At 41.9% G+C, this 21,018-nt stretch overlaps 1 protein-coding gene across 1 annotated transcript; it reads right to left on the bottom strand.

Moving 5' to 3' along the window:
• Nucleotides 1-705: 705 nt before the first annotated feature.
• LOC125514315 (calpain-type cysteine protease ADL1) lies at nucleotides 706-17,281 on the bottom strand. The gene is made up of 32 exons (XM_048679629.1): nucleotides 17,060-17,281; nucleotides 15,387-15,573; nucleotides 14,453-14,703; nucleotides 13,322-13,504; nucleotides 13,097-13,232; nucleotides 12,824-12,954; nucleotides 12,631-12,745; nucleotides 11,518-12,544; nucleotides 11,315-11,425; nucleotides 10,752-10,810; nucleotides 9,628-9,790; nucleotides 8,933-9,206; nucleotides 8,696-8,846; nucleotides 8,508-8,619; nucleotides 8,243-8,408; nucleotides 8,060-8,130; nucleotides 7,863-7,954; nucleotides 7,545-7,707; nucleotides 7,371-7,442; nucleotides 6,550-6,927; nucleotides 6,353-6,468; nucleotides 5,956-6,253; nucleotides 5,289-5,608; nucleotides 4,546-4,897; nucleotides 4,116-4,433; nucleotides 3,933-4,037; nucleotides 3,690-3,818; nucleotides 2,706-3,086; nucleotides 2,494-2,631; nucleotides 1,902-2,138; nucleotides 1,395-1,821; nucleotides 706-1,219 (listed from the first exon to the last, which is right to left on the bottom strand). The coding sequence occupies exons 2-31, from the start codon at nucleotides 15,512-15,514 to the stop codon at nucleotides 1,516-1,518; spliced, it is 6,483 nt and encodes a 2,160-aa protein (XP_048535586.1). The 5' UTR covers nucleotides 15,515-15,573; nucleotides 17,060-17,281; the 3' UTR covers nucleotides 706-1,219; nucleotides 1,395-1,515.
• Between the last annotated feature and the right edge of the window lie 3,737 nt (nucleotides 17,282-21,018).

Genomic DNA, 21,018 nt, shown 5'->3' with positions numbered 1-21,018 from the left:
GCACACAGGGCACAAGGCGTGAGCGTACATGTGTCGACGTTCCATGGTTGACACCGATAGGTGACGTGATACCGGGGCTCGGCGTCAGTAAAAGTTATCGGCACCTTTTTCCTTTCTGGCCTGATAATCATCGCTGCTGCCTACAATCGTGCAGCTTATTGAAGGGGACAACGGTTGTGACCTGAACAATGGAAATGTTTATATCGGTTCTATTCGTAGAAAATTTTGTTTATCGGTTCGGAGACCCAGGGCTCACCCCGTAGATCGACCGTGCCGACCAAAGTAGCGCAGCGACTACCAAGAAACCACTAGCGCGTGAGTAAAACCGTTGCTTGCACGTGTACGTACCTACTGCGGACGATTTGCTTCCCGCACGTATACGCAGCTCAGGCTATGGTCACTGACTCAGGTGGCGGTCCCCTAGAAGCACCCACCTCTACGGCGCCGGATTATTGCATGCCGGCCACTGCCAGATTGGCGTAAAGACGAGGAGCACTTCAAGAGTTTTGAGTTCAAAGATGGCGTGCGTGCTCTGCCCAGCCGCGCATGATCCACATCGTCGAACCTCCCTTGATAAGTTCTGAAGTCTGAATAGTACAGTAATACTGCTTGTGTCCGACTCCATTTTAGTAGGGGGGAGCAGAATCCCTTTAGTCATTGCAACAATGGGTGAATGACGAGCACAGGGACAAAGGCTTCACATCATATACCAAAAAATCGCTTCCTTTCAATGAGATCAGATTTGGATTACATACAGGCAATCAATGAAAACAACTATGGCCAGACTACCCTCAGGTTATGGATCAGCAAAACTGCAGCTTGCTAGAACGGCATTTCCAAGCTGCACAAGAGCGATATGCGCTTAAGAACGGCAGGCGCAAGGTTAAACTCATCTAACTCTATAGTATGTACAGGGGTAACACGGACAGGTATACACAGGATTGGGCTACTAGGTCTAAATGTCAGCTGCCACCGCTATCTACAAGCATGGACACAAAACGCCACGATTCTTCTCATCCAGCACATGCACCGATCAATTCGCTCCATGCAACCTGCTGACTGGAAACGTTACCTTCTCTTTCTTTGCTAGCAAAAACATCGCCTTCTCTCATCAGCTTGCAGGCAGAGCGCCCTGATGGATTCCGGCATATTCAGGTCCAAGTGCAGAGCTGCTGCATCATAAATCCCAGCTATAGGCGTACTGCTCTTAGCAAATACCCTGAAATGGTTACAAGGTTCGTCAGTTATCTGAATTACATCTTGTTATCTAAATTAATGCAGCAGCACACCAGATAGGTTGTTTATAGTTTGGAGAACACTGCAGCATTAGACCATACGGCCAGCAGAATTAGGCAAAGTCGGAACATAGACAACTGCAAGGATCAAGCGCTTACCCATTTCCTGGTCTTCTTGAACCCACAGCTGGGACTCTGCGTCACTCGGCCCCAAAGAACCTGGGCCAGCAGCTGAGAGGCACAGTGACCAGTAGCAAACGCATGGAGTCTCAATCCTGCCCTAAACAGCTTCTAGTTTGATTGGTGCTTTTGTAAAAACTGACAAAACAAAAGGTGCTTCCTCCCCTGGATGGATAGTTGTTGGCACAATTGTGTATCCTTTCGGATAAGGTTCCAAGACCAATTCACACGATATCTCCCTTGAGTTTACATAATCTGTCCCGCCAACGGATTCATGCATGTAGATATTGTAAGCAGCACGGCAGCCCCTTGTCTTGAGTATCCTCATTCCAATATAAAACATGGAAGAATCATGACTAGATTGGTAATTCCTGAAACCATTTGTCTTTCTAGAGAAACCAACACCCTGACAAGCAGAAGTCCGTGTCAAAATCAGCATCAAAGTGCTTTCTTCAAGTCTTATATTAACATGCAGATGGCACATACCTGTGTAAGGGTAATAAACACATGGACAGGATACAGTGCATCACGTCCTGTTACCCTAAGTCGATACTGAGGATTTTGATGCCACGAGTCATAATCTTGGCAACCACCTGCACTATAGCCACGCCATTGCCCATGGACAGAATAGCGCATCTCAGGTGGATAAACACGACAAACATATATTGATCGAAAGTGGATCTGAAAATCTTGCCAAGACATCCAGAATACACCATTCTTTGACTGCAACAACAATAATAGACAATAAGATACTGTGGTGAGTGGTGAGGGTTATAAATTCAAACAGGTGCCTATTTTTTCGAAAGAGACAATTTATAACCCAAAATTGCAGGGGTGGCTATTGAAGTACTGATAATAAGATATTTTTAATTTTCACACTATTTTAAAATAAACTCCATTCTGTTTACTTGATTTCTTAGACATTGAGATGGTAAAAATCGTGTGGAACAATGTTTTCAGAATAAAAATATATTGTTTGTTCTGGTAATACAAAAAAAATCAATGTTAATCCTTTCTGATGAAAGCTAATGGAGTACAATCTACTCAGTCAAAATTATAGCTGGGAAAAGATTAGTACCTGTGGAACATGCTTGAGCTTATGCTTTATTCGTTCAGTCCACTCCTGTGACGAGTCTGACCATGGCCCATTCCATTCAACTTCATTTGCCCAAGGATTTCTAATTTGGACAAGCTTGTGGCCATCAACTTCTCTTATCTGAAAATACAGTATAAATGTATCAACGTAGAATGGAGACTGCCAAAAGTTCAAACAAACAAATGAGAGCAAACCTGCAAAATGGAGTAAGCATGTCCCTGAACAATGCCGCTTGATGAAATATGAGCATCAGAGCCAGAGGGACTTCCAGCACCAAGAAGAAAACCTTCTTGATTAAAATGTAACAACTGAGACCACAATCTTCCACTAGCAAGATCGATCTGTGCTTGGGGACTCCGCATATCAATCTCCTCGCCAGCTCCTCCTGTGAGGTCTACTAGAGCATCTTGCACAAGCCCGCCTTCTAGCGCCTCATAAGAGCCATGAAGTTTTGCATAAGCTTTCTCAAGAATGGATACCCATAGCTCATTTTGTTTCCTACTCGTAGCAAATGCTGGTTTTCCAGGAGACTCGCAGGGAATCCAATCATCGACGACCACAGCCACCCACTCACCCTAGTGGAAAGCGTGATCAAGAAAGAGTCAAGTTAGCGGAAGTCGGAAGATAATGCATATGCTCTAGTGCTCATAAAATGAATTAGATTATTGGTGGAAAATAATGCATAAACCCTAGAGAAACTATGATGCACCCTAGACAAATCTCTGTGTGCACTAGTTCGTTCTCTTGGATACTGTTGAGTTTGAACAGGAAATTGTGTGATGACTAATGAATTGATCTATAATACATTTATGCATAATCTACTAAATTAAATGGGGGAACAGAACTGTGCAGGACTGCAGGCATGTGCTAAATTGATAAAACTGCACTAATGAATAATTTTGGTATCTTTTTTACTGCAATACATGCATAATGTACTATATGTAAATTGGGACAGCTAGCCCACATGGGCAGCAAGGTAATTCATATTTGTTAGTTTGTTGGAGTATATGATAACAAAGAGGCATCAAATATAATATGGGACTTTTGCTAACATCTCTAGGTTTAGGAGAAATGCCAATAATCTGAGTGGTGTAATATCCCATCTATTTACTTCACATGTACACATATATATACCGGTCTATGGCCTCATGGAAATAGAAGCTGAATATTTCAAATACCTGAATGCAGAATCGGATAGTGTAAATCCCTTCTTCATTGTATGCTGGAGTGATTATAACTTCAGATATACGAGACATCTCAGTTAAAACTGCAACTGCACTCAGGAACCAGCAGTCTCCCAACCGACCCTGAAAAGAACAGTTAGGGAAATTCGTTAGTACTATCAAAACATGGCTTGATCTTGCTAAAAAATTCTACTGTAGGGAAAAATATCAGACCAGCACAAACCAAACACTATATACCTGGCATACATCCGAGGAATTCACGGAACCAGAAAACAAGCATGGCTGAGAACTAATAGATATCTCCTTTGCTATGTCAGAAGGCCTCGTCCACTCAGAAACAACCTGAACTCATACAAAAATCAATTGTAAAGACTTGAACAATATTTAGTGCACAAGAGCACATATATGCATGAACAGTACCTGCAATTTTAGAGGAGGGTTCCCTGGATCCACGTATAAAGATCGATCATCTGGAGGGAACTCTTGATCAGTAAATGCCCTCTCCCCTTTTGCACTAAGAGCTTCCCTGACAGCCCTTTCAACAGACAGCATACGCTGGTTGACTTCCTCTCGTGTCTCAAACCTCGGTTTTCTGGGTCTTCTAGCAAAGGAATCAATGTCAATAGCTACTGCATCGCGCACCGGACGTTTCCTACCACTTGAATACTGCCCGTCCCATTCAACATCCTCTTGATCATATAGCTCATAGTTTGCTTCTTCACTCTCCCAGTCATCCACCTGAATGAAAATACAGTAAATTTAAGACAATGGCATTTGTAATTTCATATTACCTTCAAAATCATGACATTACAAAAAGGGTACAAATAAGGAATTAGAAGCTAGAATATACCCTAGCAGAATAGCTTCCATGCCAAGCATCTTCAGCTGCAAGGTCAAAAAAGCCATACTCCGCAGGACTCATGATTGTATATAGCGCAGCAATTTCATCTTCAGTCAGACACCTTCCCCATAAGAAAGCATCCATTATCTGCATCTTTGAGTCTGTACCTTCACTGTCTGACCTACCAAAGGCATCCAAGTCTGTGGGTGGCCTCGCACCAACCCAAATATCTGCCCCAGGTTCCCATACGCCGTTGTTTCTAGGCAACGGTAATCCATTCTGATATCCATCATAAACTCCATCTATGAAAGAAGTTGCTTCACCTAGGTCAGCATCTATAGTCACTGTGACGATATGCCACCTGCAAAATCAAATCGGCGACTATGAGATATAACTAGTAAAAGAAAGTAGAGGAAACTAAATCTGCATCAAAAGATTTTTCAGTGGAATTACCGCCTACTTATTCATTGAAAACATTACAACTAAAGCAACACTATATAGGGGAAAACCACTAATAATGTAGCAGGAGTTAACAGGTCTGGTCTGAACCACAAATGTTAAGATTTACATTCTTTCTATACAGATACTAGAAGAAGAAAAGATGGAACCCCACAGAAAAACAACACAGCAAGTCTGTAACAGACAGTAAATGCTTGCGGACACTGCAGTGGCAAGGAAAAGTTGAACAGGTTAGCTGCTTTTGATTTTCTGTTGTTTCCACACAAAATATAAAAGTGGTGAAAAGTTCATACCTGCCATCTGCAATACTTGACGCACCAATATTCCACTCTTTAGCAACAGTAGTCATCCTTTCACCCTTAGTTACCAATCTAAGACCAACCTGCCCCGCTTCCATTCCCTGTTCTGACCCTGCCACCAAGATTTCCCAGCAAACCTTCTTCTCAAATTCGGTTCCGAAAAGACAGACTGGACCAGATACCGGTTGAACCATTACTGCAATGGAGAAGCTCACTCTTTGACTTTGACAAAGACACAAGTCAATTTCTCCACAATGGCGTCCGGTACTCCTTGGTTCATCATCAAGTACACATACAGCACCTGGAATGCTAGTCTGTTCACCAGTTCATAACAATGTCAGATATCTAAACAGTATCAGCAAGAACAGGAATGCTAGTCTATTCAACAATTCACAACAGTAACAGATATCTAAGTAGTATCAGCAGGAACTGTAACTAAAGGAAATGTGCATGTAGCACGTGCTATAGAATTTATTTAAAAATGCTATTTTTGATCATGAAGTCATTAAACTGATGTGTTGTCAGGTTACCAGTTCAAGGTGAACCACGAAACATTCAATAAACTCACAAAGGATGGCTCTCCACAATTCATGCACCCAAAAAGTACATATTTTACATATAGCACCATAAAAAATAAATATAAGTATAATGCGAATAGCACCTGCTCTGCTCGTCGTGCCAATTGTGCTTTTCGTATGTGAAGGGCTATTGACGAGACTCTGTCCCTGGCAAAAGAGTCTTCCAGAGCAGAATCACCTCCCACAGCTCTGACAGCTGCCGCCATAGCCGCAGCATCCCTGCTTCCAGCATTAGGTATAGAAGACAGCAATGATATTTCGAGCTCCTTCCATTTGCGTTCCTCCTTCTCCAACAATGCCTTCCTTCTTTCCCTTCCCTTCCCTTCTTCCTCTCGCCTTTGCATCAAAACCTCCTCTTCCATTTCTTTCTCCCTTATGTAGCTGCAGACACAAATAAAAGCAAAATTTTGATGATGAGCTCATGACTTCCAGGGAGCCCTACATATAACTATGGTATCATGTAAAAACATCACTTATTACCTTTCTTGAATAAGTTCAAATTGCCTTCGATCTTCAGGCATCCATTTCTTAATTTCTTTAGCACTTAAGTCAGAAAGGCCTATGCTGTCCAAAAATAGCCTAAGACGAACTTCATCCTGAAACAAACAGAAATATACAGCATTAACAATGCTCATGAATTAGGGAGAGACAAGAATGGCGGAAAATATTGAGTTTACCTGTATTTGTTCAGCTTTGGCAGTCAATCCAAGCAACAGAAGCAAATAACCACCAAATTTGTCCCACATATAAACCCATTCAGTATCAATTGCCTCTTCCAAAGCCAAGATGCGTGCATGGGCACACATATTCCTCCGATAATCAACGTCTGCTGGGGATCCAGGGCAAACCATGAAACAATTTTTTACTCCACAAAAGAAAGACCCTGTAGTGACTTCTTCATTTCTCAAACGATCCCTCAGTTTCATAACATCAGCCCTAGGAAGCACAAAGTTCCCAGCCCTATCCAAAGTAACAGCAGGATCTCCCACCAAAAGAGCAGCAGAACTTGCGGACCTCTGAGGTGCTGAGTAAGTCCCGGATATAGCATTTCTTGTCTGAGTTGTACAAAGAACATATGGTCAACGATACAGTAACAACAATATTATATTGTTATATGGTGCTCTTATTGTTATGTGCATATCCTGGAAATTGGTGGAGTCACTAACAAGATTCTCATCTAGACTGACAGCTGATAGATAACCATGCCTACCACGGAAGAACTATTGGCACGTAATTACAAAAGGATGCCATCTCGGTAACATTTATGTACTTCTGAAAGTTCACCGGTAGGAAAGGTATGCAACGGGATAGAATATGCACTAGCTAGGCACAAATTTGGTGATAGTTCTCAACAAATGTTGTTAACGAAAAGAAAGTGGAAAAGATGGTTCAGACAGGCTTAACAGTGGTATGCAGAAAAAAAAATGCTATATTGACCAGCTTTCAAATCAGTAGTTTGTTAAGTAGCATCTTCATAGTAGGATATAAATCGACTTACTTTGTTAGCAGACCGTGACATTGCTTGAATAACTGTGTCCTTGCTGAGAAAATGAATGGCATCCTCCATCATCTGATTCAAGTTTCATAGAGATTGTTACTTGGAATTACAGATGAAAAAAGGACAAAAACAAAGAATGTTCAGTGTTTGCTTATACTGTACAAAAGTACCAACCTTAAGAGTTAGGCATGGACGAGAAACAGCGAAACTGAAGGCAATTACAAGAGTGCTAGCACAAATAGCAGCCCCAACAAACGGTGGATTCATTATTTGACTAGCGATAACACCCCAAACTTCAGTTGCCAATGCAATCCCATACAAGATAAGGAAGGCGTAACTGTAAAGAGAGTGGTGTTAGGGTATTTTATCAGATGACAACAGCACTTATAGGATAGGACACAACAGAAACAAAAATAAATTATGATCAATACTGAACATAAGAAAGATTAGGTTCATCTCAGAAGGTTATGGTATGAAGGTTGTTTACCATACCTAACATTTTTGGCAGAGTCTGCATGAGCATCATAAACATATACGGGTAAAACCCGTGGTGAATAAACAACAATTGGTGGAGATAGAAGGACCTGAGAAGGTTATATTCATTCAGTGTCACAGGATGATCAGCAAATATCAAAACTAGCATCTGATGGCTAATAGTTATGCAAGTAAGTAACATAAATCAAACTTACAGTCAAAGCCCTTCCAGTGAGAAGAAACAGAAATGAGAAATAACCAATAGATGCTCCAAGAAAAGGTTTGCCTGTAAAAGATATTCACATTTAATATGAAATGATGACAGTAGTACAGTGCACCAAACCGCTAAAACTAGTAAAAGCAGAATGGAAGACAGCGAAGGGAGAACCTGTACTCACCCTGAAACAGACCCATAAGGAAGGCAGCCAGCACGAGGAGAAAAGCAAGGGAACAGACAAGTAGCATCTGTGTTCTTGTTAAATAGAAATTATTAGATTTCCAGTAGTGAATGACCCCAATAGCAAATACAAGGAACAGGGTAACTAGGAGGCATGCGACTCCGACCTGTATAAAGATGTCATGTCAATTATACTCCGTTATAACTTATACACAGATGAATTACACATGTATATGAAGATTTCTCCATGATTTAGGTTAACTTACAGTCCAAGGTCTAATTGTGACGATAATTGCTGATATAGCACCAAGCAATAGCAACATTCCCATGCCGACGAAAAGGTAAACTCCTCGGGAGATCTTCCAATCATCATCCTTCCTGCAATTTTTTGCGTTTCATCTCAGCACAGCAAAAATATGAGTAGAAATGAAAATGCTACAGGTGGACTTTATACCATTTATACAGCCCAGTGAACAGAGCAAACATTGCAGGAATGCAAAGTAAGGGGAGTAGTGCTGCCAGGAAATCAGCCTTTAGAGGAATCCCGTCCTCACGTGAATTTACAACTCCCCAATAGGATGTACCGCAGAAGGATACAAGAACAGCTACAAAAAGTAACAACTCAGGAGTCAGTTATATCTGAAAGCGTCAGCTTCAATATCAAATTGAGAAAAGATCAAGTACGACATACTTGCGAAAAGGCCAACACATATGGCCGATGAAGGCGAAAATCGGTATGTGGCAAACCAAGCAACAATAGGTATCACCCCAGTAACAAGCACCGCAATTGTGGAAGATAATGCCCATCCAAGATACATAGATGTTGCATAGGGAGAGTAAAAACTCTTTTTATCAGCATCCCATCCTCTGTAGCCTAAAGCATCTAAAGGCTTCGCCGATACTATGGCGCCAAGGCCAATAACTGATGCAATGAAAACAACTACGCTGATTGCGAAGAGAGTCCCCTGACAACAAAAGATTAATAATGAGCAACATGAACATAATTTCAAATACCATTGGTGGACTGGAAGGTATCTAGAATAATAATACACCCTCCGTCCCATATTAGTTGTCGCTGAAATGGATGTATCTACACGCACTTCAGTGCTAGATACATCCGTTTGAGCGACAACTAATATGGGACAGAAGGAGTAATGCTGTAAAATAGGGACAGAAAATTGTTCATGTTTGGATATATATATACTGCAGAACATGGTGCATGCAATAAAACTACAGCTCAGGACATAACACGAAGCTGGGTCAGAGTGTGGCATACATTATAAGTTCAGTTATGCAAAGAGCTTAGATAGATGAACGTTGCATATTGGTTAGTACATATATAAATAATACCCATTGCTAAATTTTAAGAAGATACGCGAAACAAACCTCTTTCTTCCCTGGAGATTGACGAATATTTTCACGATTATCAAGTTCCCCTCCCGGAATCCAGAAACGATAACCATTACGCATCCATATAGGAATAGCAAATGAGAGGCAAGCCACCATAAGTGGGACCGTGAGAGACAAACCCAATATAACTGATGACTTGCTGCAGAATAGCATAAGTAACATTCAGAACCAAAAAAGGATACATTTCACCAATGAAAATAGGAATTGCATTAATTGAAGATATCTAGTTGCCACAGAATCTATGTGTAAAACAGGTTTTGACTACAGACAGCGGATGATTTGAATATGTCAAGCCATCATCATTACCCAACTAAAATATAGCAGTCAACCTAAAGCTTTAGTCTTGCACATGCACCCAAAATAAATTTAGTTAATCAATCACATAATGAAGCTCATCCTAAGACAAACTGATAAACAATAGAAAACCTTCAGCAGTGACACCACCATTAGACTTTGTTAAGGGTGTCTGTGTGCTAGCGTAATGCTTAATCCCGTATAATTATTGTACTTGCTTGAATCATGTCTTATTGCATTATATCTTAGCTCACTGGATAACTGGAGTACGAAAATTCGGATCTGTATTTCTCTAACATCCTACAGGATAAAGCACCTCGTAGTAGAACCGGATGTAAACTGATATCCATAGAAACAAAGTGGAGATCTATTTTTGAGCATGTATCATCATCTCATGCCGCCTAAAGTGAAACATGCATGTAACACAACTAATAGATATAGGTCACGTCACTTGCCAACTGAGGATGGCACACTCAGGATTTCCAGTATACACGTAATCCCTTCCGCAAGTATAAAGAGCCGTAAGTTTCTTTAAGAGAAATCACATACACAAATGATTCTCTTGTACAGAAGAAGCCATTTTGAAGAAAATGATGTATGAAACGTATATAATAATAAAGTGCCCTTAAAACCATATGTGGAACAAATGGTTATGACTAGCATGATTTGCATATTATCATTTTATACCCTTGTGAAAATATTTAGTCTTAAGTGAAATAAACAGGCACAGAAATTAATTAGCAGTATTGCATATGATTAAAATTATAATAGTTACTGATATTTCAGATATTAAGCAGTGAGTGTACCTCAAGAAAGAGAGAAGTAAGCCAACACATGTACTCAACAGCCACGCGATGAAGCCATACTGAAGATGTGGAAAACAATGGCAAGTCATTATAGCTGAGAATGAAGTTGCATTTCAAGTAAAATTAAGCAACATAACAGCATACTCAGTGCAATAAAAGGACAGACCCAGCATACTCAGTGCAATGTGAGCACATATTTATTTGTTTTCGAAAGATAAGCACAGATGGCCTTTACATAAGAGAGTTTGATGCACTAAAGCATGTCTAGTAAAGATACCCAGAGTTATCCAGAGGCACGCACATGTATTGCTAAAATTCTTGCACAGCATTTCAATTTGCCTCTACCATCATATTCCTTTTGCACTATCCGCAAATATATATATATATACCTTTTGCATTACATAGCATCTGGTTCATGGTAAGTTTTAAAACAGAAATAGTACAAAGTACTTGTTCTGATATGGTGATAAGAGCCTCGTATTAGTATGACGGTTATAATCTGACATGGCATGATAATTGGTACTAAAGAATGAAAAGTTCTCTTGTTGTATATCACTAATCACCTTCTGTGGTTTGGATGTCATCATCATCTCTTCCGCACGCAGGGACCATGTGAATGCCATGATGGAACAGACAACTGGTGATAAAAGCAGTATGGAGAAACCAAACTCAAACTGCCAAATGAAGGGGGGGAAACTATCACATGTTTTATCAATGTTAAATCAATCTTTCAAAGGTGCTATAGTGCTTCTGCGACAAATATTACCTGTTCATGTATTGCATTTATCACCTTGATGGGCTCTGGTCGATGGACAGCAACAGTAACTGTCTCTACAATAAATATTAGGGTAAATACAACGAAGGACCGTATTGGAGTACCGGCCACTTGATGAAAAATCAGTCTTGAAATGTTCAGCCAATTTTCTAGCCCGTTTCTCCTGAGTTCTTCTGACAAAGAGATCTGGTTTGCAATAGTCGTATCCAATTCCTCAGTAGCAGTAGCATCTGCATCATCTTGATGTTCTCGGTCTGCATCTAGGCTGCTTCTCTGTAGCAAAGCTAAAATCCGTGGATCCATAACCTTATCTTTCAACATGTAAGAAAAATTAGGATCCAGGCCTTTATCATGTAGAAGATTAGCCAGTTCCACATCTCCAAGTCCACCATTCCTTTTTAGCATAGATGTGATCCTTGGGTCATTCAGCCTATCTTGAAAAATTGCAGCTAAGTTCGAATCCAACAGTTGCTGATTACCCGAGGCAGTGGCTGATCCACTAGACCCGCAGCCTTGACTTTCCAAACCGCTGCTAGAACAAACAACAAGTGAAGCAGTGGTATCCCCATGTCTATCTGCAGAAATGATCGCAGTTTCAGAGTCTTGGACGGCAGAAAGGCACGAATTACTGCGATGCGCTAAACTTGCACGTCCACTATCTATGTTCTTGTCAGAGCTTCTGCCTTCTTGACAACTGTTGGATCGATCAAAAGGAACACTATTCCAATGGACCCCATCACTCTGTGAATTACTTCTGTAAATAGAATCGGTAGTATTACCATGTTGACATGCTTCAACACTACCACTACTACGCTTCACACTAGATCCGCAACCTTCTGATGAATTTGAAGAACTATTTTGTCCTTTTCTTCGAAATCCTTCTCGCAGCTTTATCACTGTACTTCTTAGAGCATCAATCCTTGCAACTGAGGGGTTGGAAATAGAAAGCCAGCCAGAGACAGCAGCAGCTAAAAGAACAGATGCCACAAAAGCATAGCTGATGCAATGTCCAAGGTACCTAATTTAATACCTTAGTCAGTAAGTAGGAAGAAGTACTAGGACTTAAATATGATCAACTAAAGAAGCACAAAGATGAATACAAACCAGTAATGAACCCCAAAGCATATGAGAAAAACGCGCGATGTTCCAGCCACAAATAACGCTAGCGTCCGACTTTTAAGAAGCTCAAACCTGAATGAACACAAGCCCAAATTCCAGTCTGTACAACAGAAAACCAGGATGTCAAAGAAACAGATACAGAGCACAAACAATCAATAGTCCACAGAAAAAGCATTACCAAGAATCACTACAGCAACTGAAGTTAAAGCACCCAACCAACGTGCTTCTTTTGATGTCACACCATACAAGATGGAATAGACAACAAGCACAACCAGGGAGCAAAGGTAGAGAAGCCCTAGATGCAACACCCTGCATTTTTAACTCATCATCTTATTAAATTTGAAAGAAAAATAGATTAGCCAAGTGAACATCATAAAACTTACTGAAGCTGGTATACCGCAGTTTAGTTAAGTTAGTAAAAGATATTTCGAGAATAAAATGCTGGACTCACCTGCTGGATTTTGTCATGTATAACTCACTAGGATCCGGGGGGTCAGGGGAGCATGAGACAGGGGCCACTTCAACACAATCAGAATATGCAAACTTGTACGACCTCCGGACGTATTCATCAACATCGAATCCACTTCCTGCAGATAATATGTATGGAATTTCAAAAGTTTCATAAATTTGTATATTAAGATAAGGCTCAACTAAGCTGAGAGAAGAGTGGCTTTACCATTAAACAGTATTTTACATATAAAGAGCATATTGATGGCCAATGATATTGCAGATAATCCAAAGAAGAATCCAGATGGAGAATTGATTTCAGTAGCACTAGCACCGGCTGTGACATAAACAGCACAAAATTCATAGGCACACAGCAGACCTACTGCCAAGAGGAGAAGATAAGCAACAGCCTCTGCAACAAACAATCCATATGTTAATATCGTTAATAGATCAACCAAAAAGCTCACTAAAGGACAAACAGATAGTTGATTGACCCGATAGTAGAAACAACTAATACAAAACAAAATGAAGAAATGATAGAACAATATTTAGATGAAACGGCTGATAACATTTTGAACCTCCACAGCCCACAGGGATTTCCATTTGTTAATGTCTTTAATAGATCAAGCGAAAAGAAAACAGTGTCTCAGCTCACAAAAGGACAAAAAGATAGTATTGACCCAATAGCAGAAACATCTAATACAAAACAAAGTGAAGAAATTCTGGAACAAGTACTGCTGATAACTTTTTTAGATGAAACTGCTGATAACATTTTGAACGGTCCACAGGGATTTGTAACTTCTCTTTATGTAAGCCGCCCATTTGGTTCACGGCTAACTTAGCTTAGGCAAAATGTGGTTAGCTACAAAAGTGATTTAGCCACACTTTGGTTGTGATGATCTAAAAACTTTTATGTCAAACATGTTTTGAAATAATTCCCATAGTATCTCTATTTTCTAATGTGACTATCAGGTCCTTCTGGAAGAAATTTTGATATGGAATAATCGCGGTTGTATGGCCAACTATTGTGGGTAGAATGCTAGATGCCGGGACCAAACACCGTGCAAATTGGATGCAGAAATACAAAACGCCATGTCATGGCAAATATATGGGGGGCAAGTAACATTGAATTATTATCAGTGTCTAAAAAGAATTGAGTGTTTCTTTATAGCCAGAAGACAGAGGGTTTATTCATGTTCTAGAGAGATAATATAACGCCCACCAAAAAATCCAATGCATTTCAGGAGCAACCGTACTCAAGCATGATGACATTTGGACAAAGAATGAGAACTACGTGGGCAAAAATTCTGGAAGAAGAAATGCCAATTTATAAAATCAACACAAAGGATAGAAAACATACTTGAGCTTTGCCATTGTGTTCTCCACCAGAGCATTATAGAGTAGAATGATAGAAGCAAAGCAACGCCAACCATTATAACAGCTAAACCAGTTATGTTCCTTTCCATAAGAGCAATAAGGATGCTTCCCCACACTAGCAGAACTGCTATAGGGGAAATGACGACAAGCCATGCAAAAAGGGTCAAAAAACTGCAGAGTGTGCTTAGCTGAGGTCCTTGCACATAGGCTGGCCATTTCCTTGCGTATATCCAGCTGAATAAGAAAAAAGGATGAAAAAGATTAACACCTAACTAGGAAAGCCAAACGGGTGAAACCAGAAGTCAATGCACTGTGAACACAATGAGCCTAAATAAGGATGCATATTTGCCCATCCGCTACTTGCCAAACACAGGATCAGAAAGAAAAAAACACTATACTCCATACATGGACAGCAGGCTTTAAGTAATCAGAAAGTATGAAGCTAGAATGGAAAATAATAGAATTGCAAGAATAGTTTCATGCGCTAGTGTGTTACTGATACCAACCCTACCTACTTTGCTGTCTTGATATCATTAGGATAAAAATGCTTCTTACTGAGTGAAATATCTGCAAATGTAACAACCAAACTACTAGCTGGGTACTCGTAAAAACATTAGAAATATCACAGTGAGGTAAAGAACAATTGGGGAGAGGGCAGAGGGGGGGGGGGGGGGGGGGGGGGCTACTTTGCGTATGGTGCGTGTGATTAGACTGGTGCGTCAAGCTTTATATCAATACCAACATTCAATGGTACACAACGATAAAATGCATGGAATTTGAATAGGAAAAAATAGAGTGCACAAACAACGAATTTAACATAGCAGATTATTAGTTAATCCCAAGTAAGAACCAAACAAATGATACATGCAAATAAAAGCATAATCCTCGCAAAAAAGTATATTCAATCACCAGCATACCTATATAACCTCCATGGCCTCCAATTCACAGCCCATAGAATCCAAAAGCTGAGAGGGCCAAGGACAGCGAAGAGGAACCCACAGACGCTGCATACCAGAACAACTCCACGATGTTCCTCCTCTTCCATCCTCCCCCTCTACAATCACCTTCTGAAAGCTGAAAGCATGGGTACAGGCCCGAAGAAACCTGCCAAACAAGTAGAACGTGATAAATCCCATAATTAGAAATTACAATGCCAAAAATAACTACACGTCACTCGAGTATACAGGTTTAGCGTTTACTACACGTCACTCGAGTGTATCCAATCACAGCCCATAGAATAAATTTTGTCTCACCATGCTGCCCTACGCTAGCACAACTTCACATAGAGACAAGGTGATGTATGTGTAGGAGTACCAAACAATACCATCGCAGCCTCAAAGTCACAATATCGGCATGACTTCAGGATTTCGTTAGTAAACCAGAAAAGCATCAAGAACGGAAAATAATATTTCAACACCATTTTAAGAAGTCCGTTATCTGACAGCTAGAAAAGCGAAACGGTAGCGCCCATTACAATAAATGATTGCCCCTTAGCAGCACCATTATGAACCAATGAAAATTCCGACGATTAGTAGGACAGCTCACTTGTCCGACTCCAATTGGGTGAAGACTAAGTCTAGATCCGTGAGAGTAACGACAAAAATTCAATAAAATAAAAGAGCTAGGACCAGTAGTAACGTCATCACCTAAAGTAATCCCAATTCCGTCAAACATTACAAATACAGTATCACAGGACCAATTGCTGCCTATCAGTGAAGTCCAATCAATGAACTCGAGTTAACCCATTAACATCGCGTACTAAATTTGATCACTACAGTGAATCTTCTAATTGACCCCAACGGAAATTCGCTTCTAAAATTTATTGAAGCACATCCAGTTCAGCAAATCAGAGGCTTAGCCTAAATCACCAAGAATTAAGCTACACGGAATATTAAGGATATTAATATCAACACATCAGTCATGTAGGCACCAACGCGGAGGCCAGGCAAGCAAAAATGGAAAGAGATGTGTCTCGCAAATTCAAAGATACATACAAAAAGCGCCAAATCCAACCGTTGCCCGGCAAAATCACCCTATCCACAGCTATATCTGAAACAGTACCAGCCTAATGTCTATACCCAGTGTGTCTACGCTGTAGAGACGACTAAACTTAACCAAGTCATTTGCTACAAAGTCCCCCAAATGGCCACCAAATCAACACCACTCCAGACGGCAACTAAAGCACCACATGCAGCAACGCGGTGCTCCTAAGCTCCTAAGCAGGCGGCATCATTTCCAGGCTTCCTCCAGGGAGAGGTCGAGCAGCCATCGCAACCCAAAAACCCTATATAAAACCTTCAACATTCGCCTCGTACATGCATACAAGCTCCCCGGAAAGTGGAATCCCGTAGCGTACGGCACAAGCACTACGCGCAGGAAGCGTCCCCAATTCCACCCCCCACCAACCACCGCCAATGCGGCGCCTCCAGAGCCCGCAATTCCCGCGAGGAGCGCTCCCAATCGGCCCCCCGAGCCCCTCCAGATCCGGCGAACCCCGCCGAAAACCCCCCGGAATTCCGTCGCGGAAACCTAGCTTGAGCTCGACTAGACCCAGCGGCGTGGAGGGGGGCCGGAACAGATGGGCAGTTACCTCAGCGGAGGCGCCGCCTCTGGCGGCGCTGCGTCGGGATCCTCGCCGGCGAGCGAAACCCTAGGTACGGCCTCGCCTGTCCTCCGCTCGGGCTTCGATTCGATTCGTCTCCGTGCGGCTGTGCGGACCTGTGTCGTGAGCGTGAGCGTGAGCGAGAGCGAGAGGGGGAGACGGGAGCTGCTGGGTGGGGGAGACAAGGGAGTGACGATTGTCAACTTGGGTGGGCTGCGTTGCTGACTAGTGTTTGGTTGGTGTGTGCGCGTCTCCTGCGCGACTGCCTCGGCGTGAGCTGAAGCTCGTGCCGTGTGCGTGCGTGCGTGAGCGAGTGTGACTCGGGCCGGGGTACACGAACCAACGACCGAGCAACGGCACGCGTTCGAACAGACCTGTTTTCCTTTTCTCTCGAGGCTCATGTCATGTCCCGCCCCTGAAAAGAACGACTCGTAGGCATTTCTTTTCTTTTTTGAATTTTCATCGAGTTCATTCGCAAAAGAAAAATTCATTGAGTTGCTACGTGTGCAGACTACACATGCACGAGTGTGGCCATGGGAAAGGATGTGCTCTCTTTCAACACTGCTCTACTAGACATCTTAAGTTGTCGTGCATCTTCTTTTGTGTTGACGCTAGAAAATGGCATGATCGCAAAGAGTGACTTGAGGCTGTAGCAACATGAGTTTAAATTCATGATGTCATGTCACCATTGGATGACTCTCTTCAAGCCGATCGAAATAAATATAGAGATGGTCCAAAACGGAGTTCGGATACAGAATTTATGACAATTTTAAAGATACCCGTGTTGACATCAGATTAGAAAATGACATGAAATCTAATTAAGATGGTCTTGGATGGAAAAACTTTCAACTACAAAGTTCTTCATCTTGTCGAAACGCACGATTCTGATATAAAAATTGTCCTCATCCGAGGTCGTATGCAAAAGTTACAGGCGGAACAATGGGCTGCAGCAGTATTTGGCCGGATCATCGGGATCCGGACCATCCGGCTTTCGTTCAGGTGAAAGACCCGAACATCCGGGCTATCATCCGGGTAAATCAACAGAACCATAAATTTTGGGCCCCGTGAAGCCAGATCATCCGGATGGCACCCAGATCATCTGGGTAAAGCTCGGATAATCTGGAGATGAATCCGGACGTCCGGATAAGTTTTTCTGCTGCAGACTTTAGAAAATGACCCGAAACACCCTTAAGATGGCCTCAGATCGAAAAGTGTTCAACATGAAAGTTGTGCGCCTCGTTGAGGCGGTTGATTTGGATATAAACAACGTCCAAATCCGAGGTCGTATGTGGATTCTAGAGTCAAAACAGTAAGCTGTTGTCAGAAGACTGTGCTAGGCCGAATCATCCAGGCCTAGAGCCGGACATCCGGGCCGGAAGTCGTGAGAAATCCGAATTTGGCCAGATTTTGATGATTTGAACGACAAGGCAAGTCCTTTTCTTATACGGGAAGTCCATCCGCCTCTTATATAGACGAGAGGTGACGGTCGATTGAACAACAACACACAATCGCAAAATACATCTACTTTTACCCCTAGTTTTACATCCCTCCTTTGTTCTTTCTCTCTCGTTCTTCGTGTTGAAGGGCAGCGATCCTCGAGGCTCCAGGGGCGGGCGAACCGACCTAGGGCACCCCATAGCCGCCGCACGTCCAGACGGGGTCCCTCCCGGACGTGTGGGGTTTCGGGTCCTGAAAAGCACCCGCCGGATTGCTTGCGTACCGCGCTTCCGGATGAGTCTCCTTCGACGTGAGCTGCGGTGCATCACCCTTGGCGTTGGAGGTACACGGTGACGTGTTCGTGTGCGAACACACTTTTTGGCGACTCCGGTGGGACGAAAGATCAAGAATCATCATCAACCATGTATGATCTCCCGAAGCCCTCAGAAGTTAGCACCGATAACATCATTAAGCCCGGTCTTGATGAACTATCGGATGAACATCGCCAAGCCTACGAAGCGCGCAAGAAGCAACATGAAGAGGCTTTTGAGGCGCTCAAGAAGAAGCGGGAGGAGGAGGATTTGGAGGCGTTTCTTTCAAGTTTCAAGAAGGACCGTCAAGGCAACATCACTCCGGTTGGAAACATCAATTTCCCTCCTCTCATTGATGAACAAGATGAAATCACTGTGAGTAAAGTTTTTTCTTCAGAGCAAGTGGCTGTGATTGAAAATCTTGTTAGTAAGGGTAATGTGATGACATACAATTCTTTTGTGGCAAATACTAGTGCTAAGAAAAATATGCCTCCGTCATCTAGTGGTACTGTTGGTATATCTGAAAATCCTAGTCCAATTTTACCTCTTTCATCGGCACCACCTATGTAACAACAATATAATATGCCGTTGAATTTTTACCCTACTCAAACCAACCAGCTTGTGGCTGCACCTACATACCCTAATCCTATTATGAGTGTGCCCAATTCGGCGTCAACGCCGAATCACTTTGTCACACCACCCATAGGCGCAAGCATGTTTGGTCTTCCGCCGAATTATGGTCCGGCGCCCATCCCACAAGTTGCACCAATAGCTAGTACTCAGGTTGCTCCTATGCCATTGACACAAACATCTTCATCTACCTCGGATCCAATTTTAGCTAAATTAAGGAAGGATTTGCATAAGATGTTTCTAGAAACTTTCGGAAACGAGCCGAAAGTAAAGAGTCGTGTGTACCAAAAGCCTTATCCTGAACACTTCGATGCAATTTCTTACCATCAAGGTTATAAGGTTCCTGATTTTGTTAAATTTAGTGGTGAGGGTACGAAAACAACTTGGGAGCATGTGAGTAAGTATCACAGTTGGGTGAAGCAGGTTCCATAGAAGAATTGAAAGTGCGTTTATTTTTATTATCTTTAACTGGTACCGCATTTTCATGGTTTGCTGCTTTGCCGCATGGCTCAATTCTCTTATGGTCGCAATTAGAGCAAAAGTTTCATGATCACTTTTATAGCGGCGATAATGAGCTAAAGTTGTCACATCTTACATCGGTTAGGCAGAAACATGATGAATCGGTCACCGATTATGTCAAGAGGTTTAGAGATATAAAAACCGATGTTATAGCTTAGTGATAATTGAGAGAGACTTGGTAGATCTTGTTCTTAATGGTTTGAAAACTCACATTAAAGAGAGGCTAGAAAGTTATGAGTTTTCGAGCATTAATCAAGTCTTACAAAAAGCTTTGGCCCAAGAGAGTCGAAGTAAAGAGGTCCATAGGTCTGCAATCGATCGCCCTAGAATGCATATGGTTGAACACAATGATGATAATTCAGACGATGAGGTTGATGTCTATACTACTGAATTTGTTTGGTCCTCAAAGGCCAAACCCTATATGTGCAATGCTCTTAAGCCGATTCGCAAGAATCGTGATGAGGAGATGAGGTTTACTTTTGATATATCAAAGTGTGATAAAATATTTGATGCTCTCTTGTAAGATAAGATGATTAGAATATCACACACCATACCGCCGCTTGAGGAGCTGAAACGGCGTGCTTATTGCAAGTACCATAATTCATTTTCTCATGCTACTAACGATTGCAATGTTTTTCGACGACAGATACAATCGTCCATTAATGATGGACGATTGAATTTTGCTGAGATGCAAGTTGATAAGCAGCCCTTCCCCATAAACACCATAGATTTGGAAGGGAAGAAAATGTTAATTCGGCCTAACATAGCCGAATCCGCTAATAAAGATAATGTTGTTATTGGTGAACCCAGGAATAGCAAGGAGGGCGACAAGGTCTTGGGAAGAAAGATTGTGCTTGAGAAGCAACCCGATGGCAAGGAAGTGTTGAAGATCACTATAAAAAATGCTACACTCGGGGGGCAACCACAAGTACAAGAGGATGCTCATGTTAAATTGATCAAGTCCAAGAATTCAGAAGTTGGCAAGTGGAAAAAGAATGAAACTAAGAACAAGAGAATCAATCCAACTTTTGATATGTTGCTATCCAAATA

Source organism: Triticum urartu, chromosome 6 (genome assembly GCF_003073215.2).
Source record: "Triticum urartu cultivar G1812 chromosome 6, Tu2.1, whole genome shotgun sequence".
Taxonomy (NCBI): domain Eukaryota; kingdom Viridiplantae; phylum Streptophyta; class Magnoliopsida; order Poales; family Poaceae; genus Triticum; species Triticum urartu.
The sequence above is the reverse complement of the archived record's forward strand: the minus strand, read 5'-3'. Positions and strand labels throughout refer to the sequence as shown.

Excerpts from the sequence above, each read along its gene's own strand:
- LOC125514315 (XM_048679629.1), bottom strand. The coding sequence starts at position 15,514 with ATGGAAGAGGAGGAACATCGTGGAGTTGTTCTGGTATGCAGCGTCTGT. Across the intron at positions 7,443-7,544 it reads GTCCATGCCTAACTCTTAAG|ATGATGGAGGATGCCATTCA; the intron begins GTTGGTACTTTT and ends AACTTGAATCAG. Across the intron at positions 5,609-5,955 it reads TGGCACGACGAGCAGAGCAG|ACTAGCATTCCAGGTGCTGT; the intron begins GTGCTATTCGCA and ends ACTGGTGAACAG.